Raw genomic sequence first — 16,451 nt, forward strand, 5'->3', positions numbered from 1 at the left:
ATGTCCTGGCCGCATAATCAACGTTAACTTTCACTTAGAGCCATAACACTAAAGAAGGCGTTAAAGTGTGGAAACCGGAGCAGAGTCGAGACACAGCCTCTGTGATGTTTGTCTGGCTTACACAAGCGTTTTCTGCCTCTACCTGAGCTGCCACAGCTTGACTTGCTGTCCCTCCCGGCAGGCCAGCCTGCAGGCGGTTTATCAGGGCTGCACACAGTGGCCAACCTGCCTGCAGGGCTGAGCTCAGGCTGGTGGTGGCCTTTTGGTCAGCCCAGCGTGGGGCAGCGTGGGTGCTTCTGCCTGAAAAAGGTGCCGTGTAGAAATAGCCTTACTCAGCAGAAGGCTGAGAGCGAAGCTGCTCAGGAGAGCAGGCTGTAGCATAGGTGAACAAACAGAGACAGGGGAGAGGCAATCACCCTCTCTAAACTGCCTGCAACACCGGGTCCTGCCAGGGCTCTGCTGTCTCCTCCTGCAAAGAGGAGGTTACGGTAGCTATGCAAACATCTACTGACCTCACTTCGAGACAGAAACCTGTGGCAGAGATAAAGTAGGTGACAAACGCCAAAGGCATGATTTGTCAGTTTTATTTATAATTTGTAGGCATACACACATATCGTAGCGCAGAACTGGGACCTAAACAATTTGTGTGCATTGATTTTTGCACTAGATTCAAGCTGTTTGGCTCACCTCTGACATCTCTTTGCAGAATTTTTTTAAAACTATCATGTGACACCAAGCAAAAAATCTCTGTTGAGCTGTCTCTATCACAAGTGTCTCCCCCTCTCTGAACTTTCCTAGTAAAACATCCATGAGAAACACAATAATGCCACTTTTAGTCATTGTCTCATTTTCCAGCTGTTGGTAATGGACACACTGCCTTAGCCCGTAATGATAAAACTGAAACCACACTCTCTGTGTTTACAGGCCTCCACTCTTTGGAAGTGGTGACATCTATGCCAAATGGCTACAGCTATGCTGTATGGCTACAGCTGGAAAAAAATACACCAATAAGACACTTAGCTGAAGTGTATTTTATCTCAAAGAGGTGAGAAGTATTATGTAAAAAAAAATAAAAAATCCTGTAAACAGAATGGTGCCTTTTTGTAATTTTTAAATACTAAAGATTTATAAGAAAAAGCAAAAAAACAGTTCTATAGTGGATTTGGTCTTTCTGTATTGTAGAGTGAAAAATCCCTTAAATCATTTATTTATAGGTGCTGCTCAGTGAAATATCTTCTAAAGTGGTTGGGTTGAGGGGTTTTTTTTGGAGGGGAGGGATGTGAACTCAGGAAATCCAGCCAGAACAACGTATTTACATTCTGTGTATGTGCAAACCAGTGCTGCTGGGACTGAGACTGCCTGGTGACCACTAAGGAAAAGGCTGTAGCCTGCAGTAGGGAGGGTCCTTCTCTTCTGTTCCTGTGAGTCTCACACATTGCCATAAATGACCATCTGAAGGCTTTTCCAAAGGACAATCCTTGATTAATGGACAGTTGAGATCATGGGTGGCATTTCAAAACCGGGAGATGGCACGGTCCCAGCTTGATGGACTCCAGCAACACACGGCTGATGGGAGAACCCCCGGGTCACTGGGTCACACGTGTGACTGCCCTAAATTACACCTGTAATGAACTGTTTTTCTGAGTGAGCCAAGATTTGAGAGACCTCAAAAAATACAACAAAGTTGGTTTTGCTGTGCCCCCCCACTGCCCCAGGTTGCACATCAAATGGTCCTTGGCTGGAGGCCCTCCTACCAACCAGAGTAATTTTGAAGGCGTGTTACCCACCAGTTACCCCTGCTAAACACTGCTGTGTTTATGCCTCCTTGTTTCACTACCCACAGGAGCAAGTGCAAAGCATGAAAAGAAACTTCTCTTCAAAAGCAAACAATGATAATACCCAGGAATTACTACCCCTTTTGTTTCCCATTATTATACCCATCGCAATCTGGATGACTGGGAGGTGGGGATGGGAGAAGAGAGAGCAGCAGATGTTTCCAAACCTCCCAGCCAAGCTGTCTGGGAGATGTTTCACATCTGGGAAGGAAACCGTGTATGAACTGCAGTAGTTACTTAATCCCTACACCCACAGAAAACTGGAGAAGAGCGTAAAGGCCGAGGCCGTTCTGTTTGTTCCCAGTGGAAGCCCCTGTTTTGGCAACCCAACGGTGAGCCTGGGCTGAAATGCACCGTTTCCTTCTTACCTCGCCCCTCCCTCCACCCCCTCAACCTCAATTTAAACTGGACACCAGGCAAATGTTTTTCTTAGACCTGCAAGCCTAATTCTTTGTAGGTTTGGGTTGCTGGGGTTTTTTTCAAATGAAAATGCCTAGTTATATGTAACATATGGAATTTATGAAGATGGCTATGTATTAAAGCTAAAACAGAAAAAGAAGGAATGGAGTTTATTATTTTGCACAGTGAAGTGGACACCCTATATGGCTAATTCTTGAGTTAAATGACTTTTCCAAGAAAATGTTTAGTCTTTCATTGAACAATTATTTTAAATACTTTGCCACCAAGAAAGTAAGGCAGTGTAAGTTTTACGAACAATTTTTTTTTTCCTTTCACGGAAACATTTGCTTGACTGATCCCTTACAGTTCCAGAAACAAATACGAGTGCATTTGCTTAAAATAACAAAACCACACACAATACTTAACTCATTAGGATGATTTAGCAGTGGTTCAGTATTTCTTTTGGCTGAGTGCTCTGGATTAAATCCCATGTATACAGTCCTGTATTTTACACCAATACTTTTACTTCAGGTTATACAGTGATCTGTCAGATGCTGTGCCCCAAGTACAGTATAAAAAGATATCTGCTTGTGGAATGTCTCTGTCAAAAGGGCATGTGCAAAATAGATTTTAAAAATGAAACTTGTTTAATGCATTACACTTTATGGGTGTTAGAGCAGAGAATTAACTGAGATAGTAAACCCATACTCCCCACCACTTAAAAGATAAACATAGTCACTGAGCAAAGGATATATTTGCAACTACGAGGAAAAATTTTGCCTCAATTCTAGAAAAACTATCTCAGACTGTCCCCTTTCCTCTTCATGCTGAACACACGTAGAAATAAAATCTGTAAAACTGTAAATTTAATTAAAAGACACCTCATAAAATATATTAGTACAATCTCTATGAGTACTCCTCTGTACCACTTTTATTGGCTTCCCTTTTTATGTACCAGAATAACCCTTTGTGAAATCTCTCCTTAAATATCTTTAATTTATCTCTCTCTGGCTGGTAGCACCCAGACTTAACACCCCCACGGTACGGGGACGGGTGAGGGCAGCCTGTGCGCTGTGTGTCGGGTGGTGAGGCACCCACTTTTCCAGCTGGAACTTGCCAAATGCCGCCCTATGACCCCACACAACTGCCTGCTGCTTGTGACCGCTGAGGTACCAAACCCTTACGCTGCCTGAGGAAGGGTGACAGAATCCTGCCCGAAAGAGGAGCATGTACGTACAGGTCCCATTCTGCCATCCTTCCGCAGATATGTGTCCTACTGGCTTAATTAGAGCTGCAGGGGAGCTTCTAATTTTTCTGGTCACACTTTATTATCCTCTGATTACTAGCCATTAGTATTCATCTTTCTCTAGGTTTTTTTTTGGGGGGGGTTGCTATTTTAAAAAATAAAATTTAGTATAATGGCCAAGAATGAAATATATGTTGAAAATCAATTTATCCTTTTGTCAAAGTAATTGCTAGCTGGGGGTGATAATTTCTTTCTTCGGAGCAGATACAGGACTATTGTCTTGGCCTTCTAAATTGGTACGCCATACCCCATGCTGTCTGCAAGTTATCAGTATGGAGCCATGCACAGTGGATGCTGAATATACTATGCAATGGAGGTGTCCCTGTCTAACAAAAACTAAATCTTTTTTTTTTTTTTTTTTTTTAAATGGAAGAGAAATAATGAGACAACTGCACGGCATTTTAGTCCACATTTCTCTATTTCCTTCCCATAAAAGCTCTCAAAGAAATGCAAAGCACCATTGAAGAGTTCAAAGACATACCTCAGAATGTGACTGCACATTCAAGGCACACTGACATATTCAAGACTGGATAGCTCTATTGGAGAGGGGGGAAAATAGAGAAAGAAAGAGGGAGAGAGAAAAGAAAGAAAAAGGCTCAGCATACAAAATACAATATCGAGTTCTACTGTGTGAAACTCACTGCATTCATTTTGCTCACTGAGCAAACTAGGTCCCAGAGTATAACACATACAATAAATCTAGCCATTTTTTTCCATAGGAGCTGATTTCTAGAGAAGCTAAAAATTACTTGGTGTAAATGATGCAGAGGCTGATGCAGCTGAATTTATAAATTGGGTTGAAAAGTTTGACATGCTGAATTAGATTATACCGTATAATGCATCACTAAGTAATTGATATGTACATTACGTGCAAAGAAAGCCCCGCTAACTCAAGTGTAACTTTTTTTTTTTTTTTTTTTTGCATTATTGTGCAACTTGGCCATCAGCTCATTGTCGGTTGAACAAATTTTCAAAAGGAGATCTTGTCCTTTACGAGCTGAAAAAAATACAATTTTGTTACATTCTGGTATTATAAAAATAAAATACAGGATAAAGATATATAAAAAGGTAGAAAATAAGTAGAAATGCATAAAAGCATTTAAAGGTCTTTTGTGGGTTTGTGGGTGTTTGGGTTTTTTTTCACTTTTAGGGAAGTTTTCCCTACATTTGTTCAAGAAATGTAAGAGTCCAGATGAAAGATGTGCAATACCACAGCACCAGCTGGAAAGGTGACGGGGAATGGATGGGAACGGGGAATATACGAATTCCCCAGTTAAAAACAAACAATGTAACACCAATGTCTGTGTTCTGGGAGCATAACAGAAATCTTAAAAAATCCTACCAGAAAGACATCTCAGTTTTATACTAGCTGTTCAGCATATTTCCAGCCTTCCACCGATGATCTGCATTTATTTCAAGGAGATGAGAGAATTTCCCTCTGCAATTACTAGCATATCTGCCCTGATCCAATGCTGGTTACAGCACAGGGTCTTAAATCTCTGTGATCTGTCTGAAATGTTATTAAATATTAGATTTCCATATGATTTGTTTTCTTATCACTTTACTTGTAACTTTACTGCCATTCACCTCCAAGAGACCGGAGGCTGCAGTTTTAATCTCAATTTGTTATACTAAAATGCAAAATTAAAGAAAAATGAAGATAGTTGATTACCAAGGAATGTAATTGATAACATTGTGTCATTTTTGAGTTTTAATATTATAAACTGAATTTTATGACACTCTACCCTAATGGTGACATATTTAACATTTTAAGGCTGGATATAATAATTTTATGGGACAAAATGGGTATTGTTAGAGGATTATACAGTAGTACTTTGTCAAGTCCTTGTATATTAAATACCAAAACACAACGATAAAATAATAGTAAGAGTCTCACCACTTCTTGGAGAAGAAAATCCATCCTTAATGTCTCATCTTGGCAGTGCTAGGTTAATGGTGTCTTGATGATCTTAAAGGTCTTTTCGAACCTAAATAATTCTATGATCTCTGGTTCAAGACCTCCTGGAGGTCTCTGGTCAGTGGAAGCACAGGGTGCAGCACGTGCCACTGCACCTCTGTGCATGGGGGTAACGGACAGCTAGCATTTACAGCGTACTGGCAGTGTTAGTTTGAAAGTGCAAAATGGGCATTTTTATATCTCAACAGCTTCTGCTTTGCTTCCAGACAATTTCAGGTTGGTATGGGCCCAAAGGACGTACACCAAAGGAAACAGGCACAAGTGGGATTTCAAACAGCACAGGTGCAGCCAGGAATGGATCACTTTGGTTTTCCTCCAGTGTCTGACCACTTCCCAAAAAACCCAAGATGCTCTCTTCCATATCACCAGCCAGGTTCAGACTTCCTTACAAACAAGTCCCTCTAATGCACTTCTGGCATGCTGCTGATAACGATGCTTGTTGATTTACATCGCATTTTCCTTCCGTTGTTCTCTTCCCCTGACCTCCATCTACCTCCCTCTCAGCCCATCCTTAAACTGTGGAGACTTGGGATACAAGGGAATAAAAAACACGTAGAAATCCAAACCTGTGTTCAGAGCAAGCTGCCTCACTGGAGTGTGTTAGGTCACCAACGATTACCACATTGGTACACATCTGTTGTGATGAAGGACGGTGACCTTCTGGACTGAGAAGAGGGAAACCAAAGAAAAACAATACATTGATAGCAATATTAGATGTTATGACTGCAGTATGCGATGCACAAATGGCAGTAACTCTGGAGAGTAGATGTAAATCATAAGTGCAGGCTACAGATGCACAAAGAGGAAGGATGGGTCAGGACCTGCAGCCATGGAATTCTGCAGATCAGGAGATGAACCGAGTGATTCCATTGTGCTTTGTCTGCCTGAATCACTATTCACCGTCATTCAAGCCATGTTCCTCCTTAACAGTCTATACTTAAAGTACATATAATAAAATGAGGCCACTGAGACTTGTACACGGCTGGCTCTCTCCACTGATTTTAATTCACTAAGTAGAAATGCTGCACAAGGTCAGTTTATGTGGAAAAAGTCTGTATCAGCAGAGGCACACATTGACCCTCCTTTCAGGAGGAAAGGATAGGATTTCAGATTGGGTTTTCTGTATAGATGAGTAGAGTCCCACAACGAGAAAGGTGTCTAGAAAAAAGAATGGCAACTGAGATTTTTATACATATATATATAAAGGATTTGAATAGCTATGTTATGTTTTTGTTAGTTACATAGGTCTCTTTGGGGATCTATAAAGATTGTGGATTCACAAAAATTAAACATTTGAGAGCTGTAAAATGAAAAGTGTCAGATAAATGAGGTCTGGGGGAGTTTCCGAGTCCATTCTAGCTGGGGGAAAAGCAAGAAAGGAAAAAAAAAAAAAAAAAAAGGCTTGAAGCCTATGCTTTGGATATCCCTAAATATGAAAAGACAATATAACTACATTTGATGTTCATGAAGGTGTTAATGTTAAAGTTGACTGCTCTAGAAAGTTCTGCCCAACAAACTCTGGTGCCCTTGATGTAGGGCCCCAAGCATGATATTTTATTGCTTAAATTGGTCATCTCTTACTGGTGAGACTGAGGGGCAGAGTTCTTTCCCTAAAGCCTCCCCACCAAATGCGAATCAACAAAGGTCTTACTAGCTGGTGTATTTTCCTGGCCTGCTTCCAGATTCACATCCCAGATGAATATCCTAACACCTCCACTGTCTTTGTCCTGCTCCCTCCCTGTCTTTTGTGTTACACACAAAGTGAAACACACTTCATTTTAATGTCAGATACAGTGTTTTGGTGTGGTTTTTTTTAATTTATTTTTTAATTCTAGAGTATCCTGGGATAGGAAAACTTTAGAGTACAGTTTAGGGAATTTTACAGGGATGCCTACCTATAGCAAGAGAAATAAAGTAGAGGTTAGTTCCTCCATCATATTCAGTTTAAACCTACCAGTAACCTTCACAAATATTAAGGACAAACTTCATCCAAAACAGAATCCAAATAGATTCCTTCTCCATCTACGGACAGTCCTGGAAAAAAAAAAGTCATGATTGTCTTCCAAGGGGAAGATGATCTCAAAATAATTTCTGATATGTTAGTTTCAAACAAATGTCAGTTCCCCTGCCTGCAACATTATCGCAAGGCTCAGCACAGAAGAGAAACATTTATTTAAACATGCCAGTTTGGTTCAGAGTGAAAGATAATTCCCCTAAAATCACTTTCAAAACAGAAATTAAGATCAATTAAAAAAAAAAAATCAGGCCACATTTGTGGAACAAGAAAGGAAATAAAACCTGTCTGATCACATTGAAAAAGTATGTGCTCATTTTGTAGTACAAAGCAAGGAAGTGAAGCTGGCTAATTTTCTCTGAGTTTTGCTTTTTTTTTTCTTTTCAGAAAACAAAGACAGAAAAAAAAAGAAAAGGAAAAATAAGCGGGGGTGGAAACGTGAAGGGAAAAGGAAACACTCTCTCACAAGAAGACTCTCTCTAATTCCACCTTTGGAGATGTCAGCAAACATAAAAAGCCACGCTGGCAGTGGCACAAACCGTTACAGATCCCAGCAGCCATATGCATGGCGCATGGGGCTGAGGTCCCAGGGGAGCAGCCGGCATCCCGAGGTTTAGTGCCTGGGACTGGGTGGGCAGAGCGGGCACTGGAAGGGGCTGGAAACCAGCAGGATGAGCCATTGCAGCGCCAGGGGCTGCAGCAAAAGGAAGAGGACTTGGTGTGCTTGCACACTGTGGGGTGCTGTTCTAAAAATGACTCTTCCTGACACATGATTGCTGTGACTTGGCTCACTGTTCCATCAGAATAGCAACAATAATAGAAAAAAAAAATACAAAAAAACCCAACAACCCCAAACCAGTCTTCTAGAAAAGTTATTTTCTTCCAGAAAAATTCTGGTTACGTTCAACTTGGAGACATAAAAGCCCAAGCACCTAAGAGGTCCACCCGAGAGCCATAGCACCCCAACCGTAATTAACGGGAACATTTTTACATTACGGCACAATATAGTCACAGTGTTTGGACTTGTCAAAACAAACAAACCATATTCAGTGAAATCTGTGGCACAAAAGAGCTAAACAAATTATGTGGTAGAGGCAAACGTGGCCACACCATCAGCATTCAAGACCTGAAGAAAAGAGTGGAAACTTTCAGGGTCTGAATGCGGGAGTGGAAAAGCTAATTGAGCACAAATGAAAGGATCCATTACGGCTGAAAGAATAAGTGAGAGTACAGGCAGGACAATACTCTCATTTATGATTCAGATATCCATGGATAGCGCAGTACAGCTTTAAATACAATTTACAGCCTTGATTACAAATGACTATGTGCATCAACTTGGAAGGAATGCAAAGACTGTGAGCGAGAGAAAGAGTCTGCCTTGTCAGAAAGGAAGGGGAAGGGAATAAGTGAAGGCAGAGCTGGGCTGGACACTCAGAAGCAATTGGAATGTGCAGAATTATGAAATAGCGCTTTTAAAAACTTGAAGATGAACTGATTAGTGGGCAAGAAGGCTCACATTTAAAATAACTGAATTGCCCAGTGATAAGATTATAAAGGGAGATTTATGTTAGATAATCACAGCCAGATCAGGGGGAAGGGAGTATCATTCTATCCCTGTGTCTTCCAAAAGCAAAATATAAAAATATGAATGTGGTAAAAATAATAAGTACTGGAAATGAAAAGCAAGGACAGGCTTCTACTTTTATGGAAAGCAGCAGCAGCTTTTTTCCTTAGTCTACAGGAGACCCAAAACTGGTCGGAAACCACCCAAGCTCTGAATTACTTTTCGCCCAGAAAATGTCTGTATCCTCACTATTCCCTTTTAAGCTGTGTTATGTTTTATGGACCAAGCACTACTTCTGTTAAATTGACAGATTTCCAAGAGTTTGAAATTTCTAAAAATCTTATGAAAATTGTAACATGATTCTGGCTGTGTAGCAAGCAAATTAGCACCAGCCTCTCATGGATGGACACTAGCACCAAAGACCGTGCACCCTGAGGTTGCACAGGCTGTATGTTCTCATGCTTTCTATTACACATCCATTCTGAGCTCCAAGGGACGTTGTGTCCCACAGCAGCTTGCAACAGTCAGGAAAAAGCCAACAACCCTCCACAGGTCACAATTTTCCAACACTCCCAGAGCATGCCTGAAACCAGAAACTCACTAAAAAAAACAACTGGTGGGAGCTACACCTCTGCAACAAGGAGACAGGCACAGGCAAAAGCAAACAGCAGGGTGAAGTTGTGACCTTCACACCTGCAGGACATCAGTGCCTGAGAACTCAACCCTGCTATGCTCTTTACTGGTATCGGCTATACAATAAGGGTAAAGATGCATTTACCCCTTTCCCTAGGTGGCTCTGAGATGTTGTTTCTTCCACGTGGAAATCACTTACTCAAAGTGATCTCTGCATCCATGATTGTCAGGCTTAATTACTGCCAGTGCACCATATGCCAGGAGTGAATCCCAAATTTAAAAAGCCTCCGTGCCTAGTGCAATATGCAGTAGTCCCTCAACTAAATAAAATCAAGGAACATATATCCCTGCAACATCCCAGCCAGCTCCCACCAAACGCTCTTCAGAATCGGTTTCCAAAATTTGCAAGTAGTGAGAACGATCAAATGTCAGGACCTACCTCTCCTCTCATAACCAAGAGCTGCATGTCTTCATGATTATGTGCATGGGAGTCTATAACTGTGTACCACGGAGGAAGAAAATGAGACACTTCTTTATGACTAATTCAAGATGATGGAGCCCTCATCTATCAGCCCAAAAAGTAACTGCACAAAGGACAAAACCAAAGTCTCCTCTGTTTTCCTCATCATACCATTCATTGCAAAGCACAATAATGCTGGGGCAAGTGTGTGTATTTTTACTTCTTTTGTAAGGATTCAGCTGGCACCTTTCTTAAGCAAGGCAGTTAGCATGAGTAGCCAAACATAGTACCATTTCCCCACAATTATTCATTTTTAAGGACATTGTTTTTGAAACAAAAAGAGAATGAAACTATATGGCATACGCTCCCAGTCTCAGATTGGGTGTGGAAGAAAATAATGGCCACACACTGCTATACAATTAGGTCTGTCTTGGAAAGGAATTATACTGATGTTTTTCTAAGCAATGCCAGGTGGTTTATTCACCAAATAATGAGACACTAAATGGATCTAAAGATTCTTGGCAACTGGTAAATGCTTACCTTGGACTCCCTATTCCTCTCTTCAAGAAACGGTTTGCTTTTCCCAAGAGTTTTCTTAAGCGGCTCCTCAGCTGTGATTAAAAGCAAATAACAGTGGACTGAAGGTTGGTTAACTTATACTTATTTAATGATACAGCTCAGGGAACTGTGAGTGCACATCAGATGTCTCTCACTGATTTAGTAAACAGCTTCAGCCATCAGAAGACTGTGTTTTCAAAGTCCATAATTCTCTTTTAAAAAAAACCAAACACAAATATCCTACTTAAGAAAATAATTAAATTTTGGCTACATTATTAGCAACAGCACAAAACCCATGCAATCCTTCCTCCCTGCGCTGCAGGAGGAGGGCAGACAGCCTCAGCAGCAGAGCACACCTGGGCGCAGGAGGTGGCTGTGTGGGTGCCCGCGGGCAGCAGCACAGCGAGGGCTGGCGGTGCCCATAGCCCAGCACGGAAGACCAGGGAAGCCAGGCTCCAACCTGCCTCCAAAGCTGAACAAGAAAAGGAAAGGCCGTATCTCCATGGGCTTACAGCAGCCTCCCCGCTCCATGTCAACTGTGAAGCGAATCTGCTCCATGTGGGTAAGAAGAAGGACTCTGAGTGGACCCAGCTCCAACGTCTGCCCAAGCGCCACTCATGGTGGGGCAGCCAAGGGCATTGTGGAAACTCTCAGGGTCACCCCATCCCCCCGGGCCCAGAGGATCACCAGCTGAACTATCCCTTTGATCACTGGGAAACACGATGTTTCAACAGCAGCTCTTGTCCCCCTGTATGTCTCCCCACCCTGTGCAGCTCCATCATTGAGAACTGGAAAGCAACCCTCTAGATCCAAAGAAAACCAACCTGGCAACGGTGCACCTCCCGTATATATACAAAGCAACATAACCCATAAACCCGGGGCTGATGAAGTCAGGCTTAAGTGCAGGTTTCTCCGTTTCCCCCACTGCTGCAGACAAGCACCCTGCAATGGCAGGGGTGGACAAGGCCTCGTGGGCTGGGGCAGATCCCAGGGTTGGGAGAAGCACCAGCATGCAGCAGGCAACAGCAGCTGGATGTCACTCAGGGGAAAGGCTTTGCAGAAATGCGCCGTTTTGTAACTACCAGCAGACAGCAAATTGATTAGCCGACAGATTTTTGCTTCCCTTTCTCTTTGTCAATTTAGGGAGCAAAGCACATTATTAAAAAAATTAATGATGTGAAAAAAAAAAATCCTGTGAATAATTCTTCACTTACGGCTTCTCCTCCAAATATTTGGTATTTAGAATTAGTATTGCTTTGGCCATCTCTGTCCACAGATCGCACCCATTTCAAGAGATGACTGTTCACAGCCAGCAATTCAGAATTTCATTTATGTGATTACAAATCAGTATCTATGTAAAATCCTACATCTCAAGTACATCTACTTAAAAGTAATTTCCTAGAATATTTCAAAAAACTCTAAACATACTGAACATTGCAAGGCTTCCCAAGAAGAACTAATTACAATGCCCAAATTAATATTTGAAGAAAATCTTGAAGCAATGGCTCTGTTCTCATTTAAATATGTGACTACTGCCTTTATAATGTGCAAAGCATTATAACCATTTATATATGTTCCAAGTGATATATTACCAAGTTGAACCTAGTTTCCCCTTCTTTTGTTCTGGGTTCATAACCTTGCTGTATTATCTTCCATAACTACAGCCTGCTAATGCATAATTCAAGCCTCTCCTATTGACAAAAGGCGACAGAAAGAAAGAATATTTCAATGCCACTTTCCCACGTAGATAGTATTGCTTTCACTTCAACTGGTATCATTTCCATACTAAAGCCAAATCATTTAAAGTATATTAAGTATCATTTTCACTGCTTCTTTGCAATTGATTTACTGGGACAACTACACCTGTTTACCTCCATCTTCTGAGACTGCTTTATTGCAAGTTTTTTGTTGGGGTTTTTTTGGTGGTTTTTTTTTTTAATAAGATGGGGGATTTTTTGCCAAAACAAGTAACTTCAGTTAAAAACATTATGAGCTCATGTATGACATCAGCTTCACACTAATCTCTTCATTTAGCTAAAGCCTGGCTTTAGGACGGGTGTCAGTTTCCCCAGATGTGGGTAGGGAGCAGGACCGTTTTGCAATCGTCCTGCAGTCCCTGTTCTAACCCCTTCCCTTCATAAAATAACTATGTAAATAGGCCTATATCAAATTTCTGTGCAGTGCATCATAGACTGGAAAACAAATGTGTCCTTACAATCAGCCATGCATCTATGCAAAAATCCCCTTGAAGTTAATGCTGTTGCTTCAAATACATGCAGGTGGGGAGAAGATAGTTTGCCCTTTTTAAACGTTGGCAAAGGATGGAGAACTCCAAAGGCTTTCAGTCTCTTCCCAGAAACAGCTTGCATCCTTCCAACAGTACAGAAGTGATATGGACTCACGGATAGACAAGAATAATTAAAAACCACCATTAAAGGCTCTATAGAAACAGCAAAGTATCAAACTTTCCACATTTACCTGGGCCAGTTAAGATTGTCAAGTTCTTGTGCCTCCACAGACCCCCACTCAGCCCAACATCCTCCTGTTAGAGCATCTTTTGGAAGGATACAAAGGACACAACTTACAAGTGCCTGTAGGGCAGTGAGCAGCTACTCTTCCTTTGTACCAGCCCAGTGGAGAGATTGTCACCGCACCCCTCAGGCACTGCTGTGGCCCAGCACACCGCACTATGCGGAGCTGTGCGGGCTGAGGCTCCTCCATAGCTTCCCACACACCTATGCGTTTAACTGGGCTGTGGAATCCTGCTCTCTCACATCTAACTTGCCCTGGTAGGCGGCCTAGGCTCAGCCCGAAGCCAGACTGCCTACACATCCTACCTGCCCTTGTGGCAAGCAATGTCCACCACCTAGCCAGCACCGCTTGTTTCGTATCTTGGTTGCAGTAAGAGCAGAAGTTCAGGGCAGATTGACTAAAACCCAAGAGTGCCTGGGCCCATCCCCATGGCAGGTAATGACTTTAGAGCACTGTGTGTGTCCCCTGTGCATTGCACCTCACTTCTCAAAGCAGCAATTCGTTTGCCAGGCGGCATAAAGGCATTCAACCAGTTAAATGAGGTGAGCAGAGAGTGAATTTGCCCTCAAGCCCAGCTCAGAGTCACTTCTGCATGGCAACCCACGTGCAGCTTCTGCATTGCAAAATACCTCTTACCATAACACACCGAGCACCGACAGACACCTACCTAAGAGGCCCTTTATATAATAAAGGAAACTGTAATCTTACAAAAAAAATCTTCCAAAAGCAGTATGAAAAAATATCAGAGGCCCTACAAGCCACCTGTACACCCTGGAGCCACATTTACCAAACCAGCCATAACATGGCCGAGTCAACACCCAGCCAGGTTTACAGACTTGGTGCTTCTTCCCCTGCCACCTCAGTGCTCACCTGTTTCTTGCAAGTTTAAATTCCTGAAGCGCTTTACTCTGGCTACAGTCAAAATCATTTCTCTAACCCCAAGAGCTTGTTTTTTTCTTTTCTAAAAACTCCCAAAGACTCGTTTTCTGCAAAATACTCAGAAAATACAACTTGAGAAACAAAATTAAGGTGGGTTTAATGGCGCCTCCAGCTGTGCCCCATTTTAAAGTCACTGTTAATTTAACAGAACCAATGCAAAGGAGAACATACTCAGTTACCCAATAATTTAAAGTCATGCTCTGAAAAATAGCATTTAGGACAGCAACACTTCTGCCGCTTGGACTATTCCCCCTTCTACTTGCCTCACCTTACAAGACAAGTAATTTCTCCTATCATGTGCTGTCAGAGGAGACAAAATGAAAATAACTTAAGTAACTTTGCAGGGAATTCCTTAGACATTTCTAACCCTGAAAGTGCTAAAACTTCCAGGGGCAGTGCAGGAAATGGAGCAGCCCATAAACAGTGTGTCAGCCTCGCCAGCAGAGAGTGAAAAGCCTATGTCATTTCTGACACTCGCTCACTACCTGTCCTTCCCCTACCCTCAACACTAACTGGCAAATTGCTTTGTCAAACATCACATACAACACTGGGCAAAGAACTAGGTCTATAAAATCACCCATCAGGCTATCTTCAGCAATAACAAATGGTGAATCCACTGGAATTTCATTTGGGTCTGCTTGATTTAACCCTAGTGCTGCACTCAGCCTAGCCCAGGAAGCTCCCACAGGCTCCCTGCAGGCCACTTCTGCCCATCGATGACCCCTGGCCAGTGTCGGGGAGCCCTTACTTGCCCCGGGCGAAGGCAAGAGCTGCAGTGAGCCTTTCCAGAAGTCACTGCCCAGAGCTTCAGTTGCTCATCACGCGCAGGGTCCCCCAGTGAGGCCTGGAACACTTCCCCAGGTAAAGAAGCTTGGGGCCGCTCCTGGGCTGCTCCCATTGTATGGTTGGCACAAAACACAGAAAACCAAAATGTAGCTGTGGCAAAGCAGAGACACCCTCCTCAATGGCAGGGCTCCAGCTAGTCCCGATCCCTTTCAGGGCTCTGTCTTGTGGATGCAGCTCATGGGACACGAGCGAGCTGAGCTTCCCTCTGCTTGCTGGCTGTGAGCTGGGAAAGCAAGCGGGTCAGGGAAGGGAGCCCAAGGAAGACCCATGCCCACGTGTCTCTGCTGGAGAAGCAGCAAGTGCACGGTCCCCAGCACCACCCCAGCACCAGCGCAGGGCCAGTGGCAGCAGGCTGCCTTGTGCCCTCAAGGCAGGGATGGTGAGCAACAACAGACCGAGCACCTGAGCAAATTTCCACGTCATTCCACCTTCTAGTTAGAAATTGCCACAAATCTGCCACTGCAAAAAGCCCCTAGAGCAGGGGTCCTCAAACTATGGCCCCCCAGGGTCCTCAATCCGGCCCCTGGTATTTACAGAACCCCCCCCTCCCCCAACCCCCCCGGCCGGGGTTGAGGGGGGAAACCCAGCAGCCGCAGATGACTGCCTGCCACTGCATCCACGCGCCGGCCCCCTGTTTAAAAAGTTTGAGGACCCCTGACCTAGAGCCTGCCAGTAGATCTATTATTCCTGCAGGTACAAAATGCACTTAATACTGCGTCTGCACTAGGCTTCCTCCAGACTGTCTCTCTAACAATGCAGTCCAGGGATGCTCTGTACTCTGTCAGTGAAAAAAAAGTGGGAAAAAGCAATCATTCCCATGTCCACAGCAAGCTTCTGTGCATTTCTGGGAGCATGGCCACACAACAACTGATTTGCCATCTGACAGGAGAGGCAACGAAGAAACCCCAGCAAGAGGGGACGGGATTCTTGGCAAACACCTGATGTGGACTTCTTACTGGCAGAAACTTCCCACCACTGCTCTGCAGATGTCACCTACTCCATGATGCAAGCATCCACCTGCATCTGTGTTCTCTAAGGATGGAGAGGAACACATGAAGAAGAAAAGTTTGAGAAAGCAGTAGACAGCAGACTGGTTACCGTTTAAGTCCACGGTCCTCCATGGGTGAGCTGACCTCACTGACGTCCCACCACTGGCTCCCATCTGGAAGAACAGACCCAGACCCAGCGTCCCTGCACCACCAGCATGACTCATGAAAGCTTGTGGTAAAAGCCAGAAATGGTTCAGTTCTCAATCTACCTTCAAGGGCGGTCCCTAGCAGAAGCAGGTTTATCAGAGCACCGCTCCAGTGCTCTGTGGCAAGCCGTAGGTTTCAGAAACCACTAGTGGCTCGTTAATTGTCTCAAGCAAGGCACAACACTGCCCTTT

At 43.4% G+C, this 16,451-nt stretch overlaps 1 protein-coding gene across 1 annotated transcript in view; it reads right to left on the reverse strand.

The window, feature by feature from the left end:
* Positions 1-291: 291 nt before the first annotated feature.
* Positions 292-16,451, reverse strand: part of ZNF516 (zinc finger protein 516) — a 124,705-nt gene continuing 108,545 nt past the window's right edge. The window contains exons 6-8 of the mRNA XM_055799223.1: positions 10,730-10,800; positions 7,473-7,552; positions 292-6,676 (exon numbers count right to left, since the gene is read on the reverse strand). Coding sequence (XP_055655198.1) covers positions 7,504-7,552; positions 10,730-10,800 — 120 coding nt within the window. The 3' untranslated portion in view covers positions 292-6,676; positions 7,473-7,503. The remainder of the gene's footprint in view (positions 6,677-7,472; positions 7,553-10,729; positions 10,801-16,451) is intronic.

The sequence above is a fragment of the Falco peregrinus genome, chromosome 3 (assembly GCF_023634155.1).
Source record: "Falco peregrinus isolate bFalPer1 chromosome 3, bFalPer1.pri, whole genome shotgun sequence".
In the NCBI taxonomy this organism is placed as follows: domain Eukaryota; kingdom Metazoa; phylum Chordata; class Aves; order Falconiformes; family Falconidae; genus Falco; species Falco peregrinus.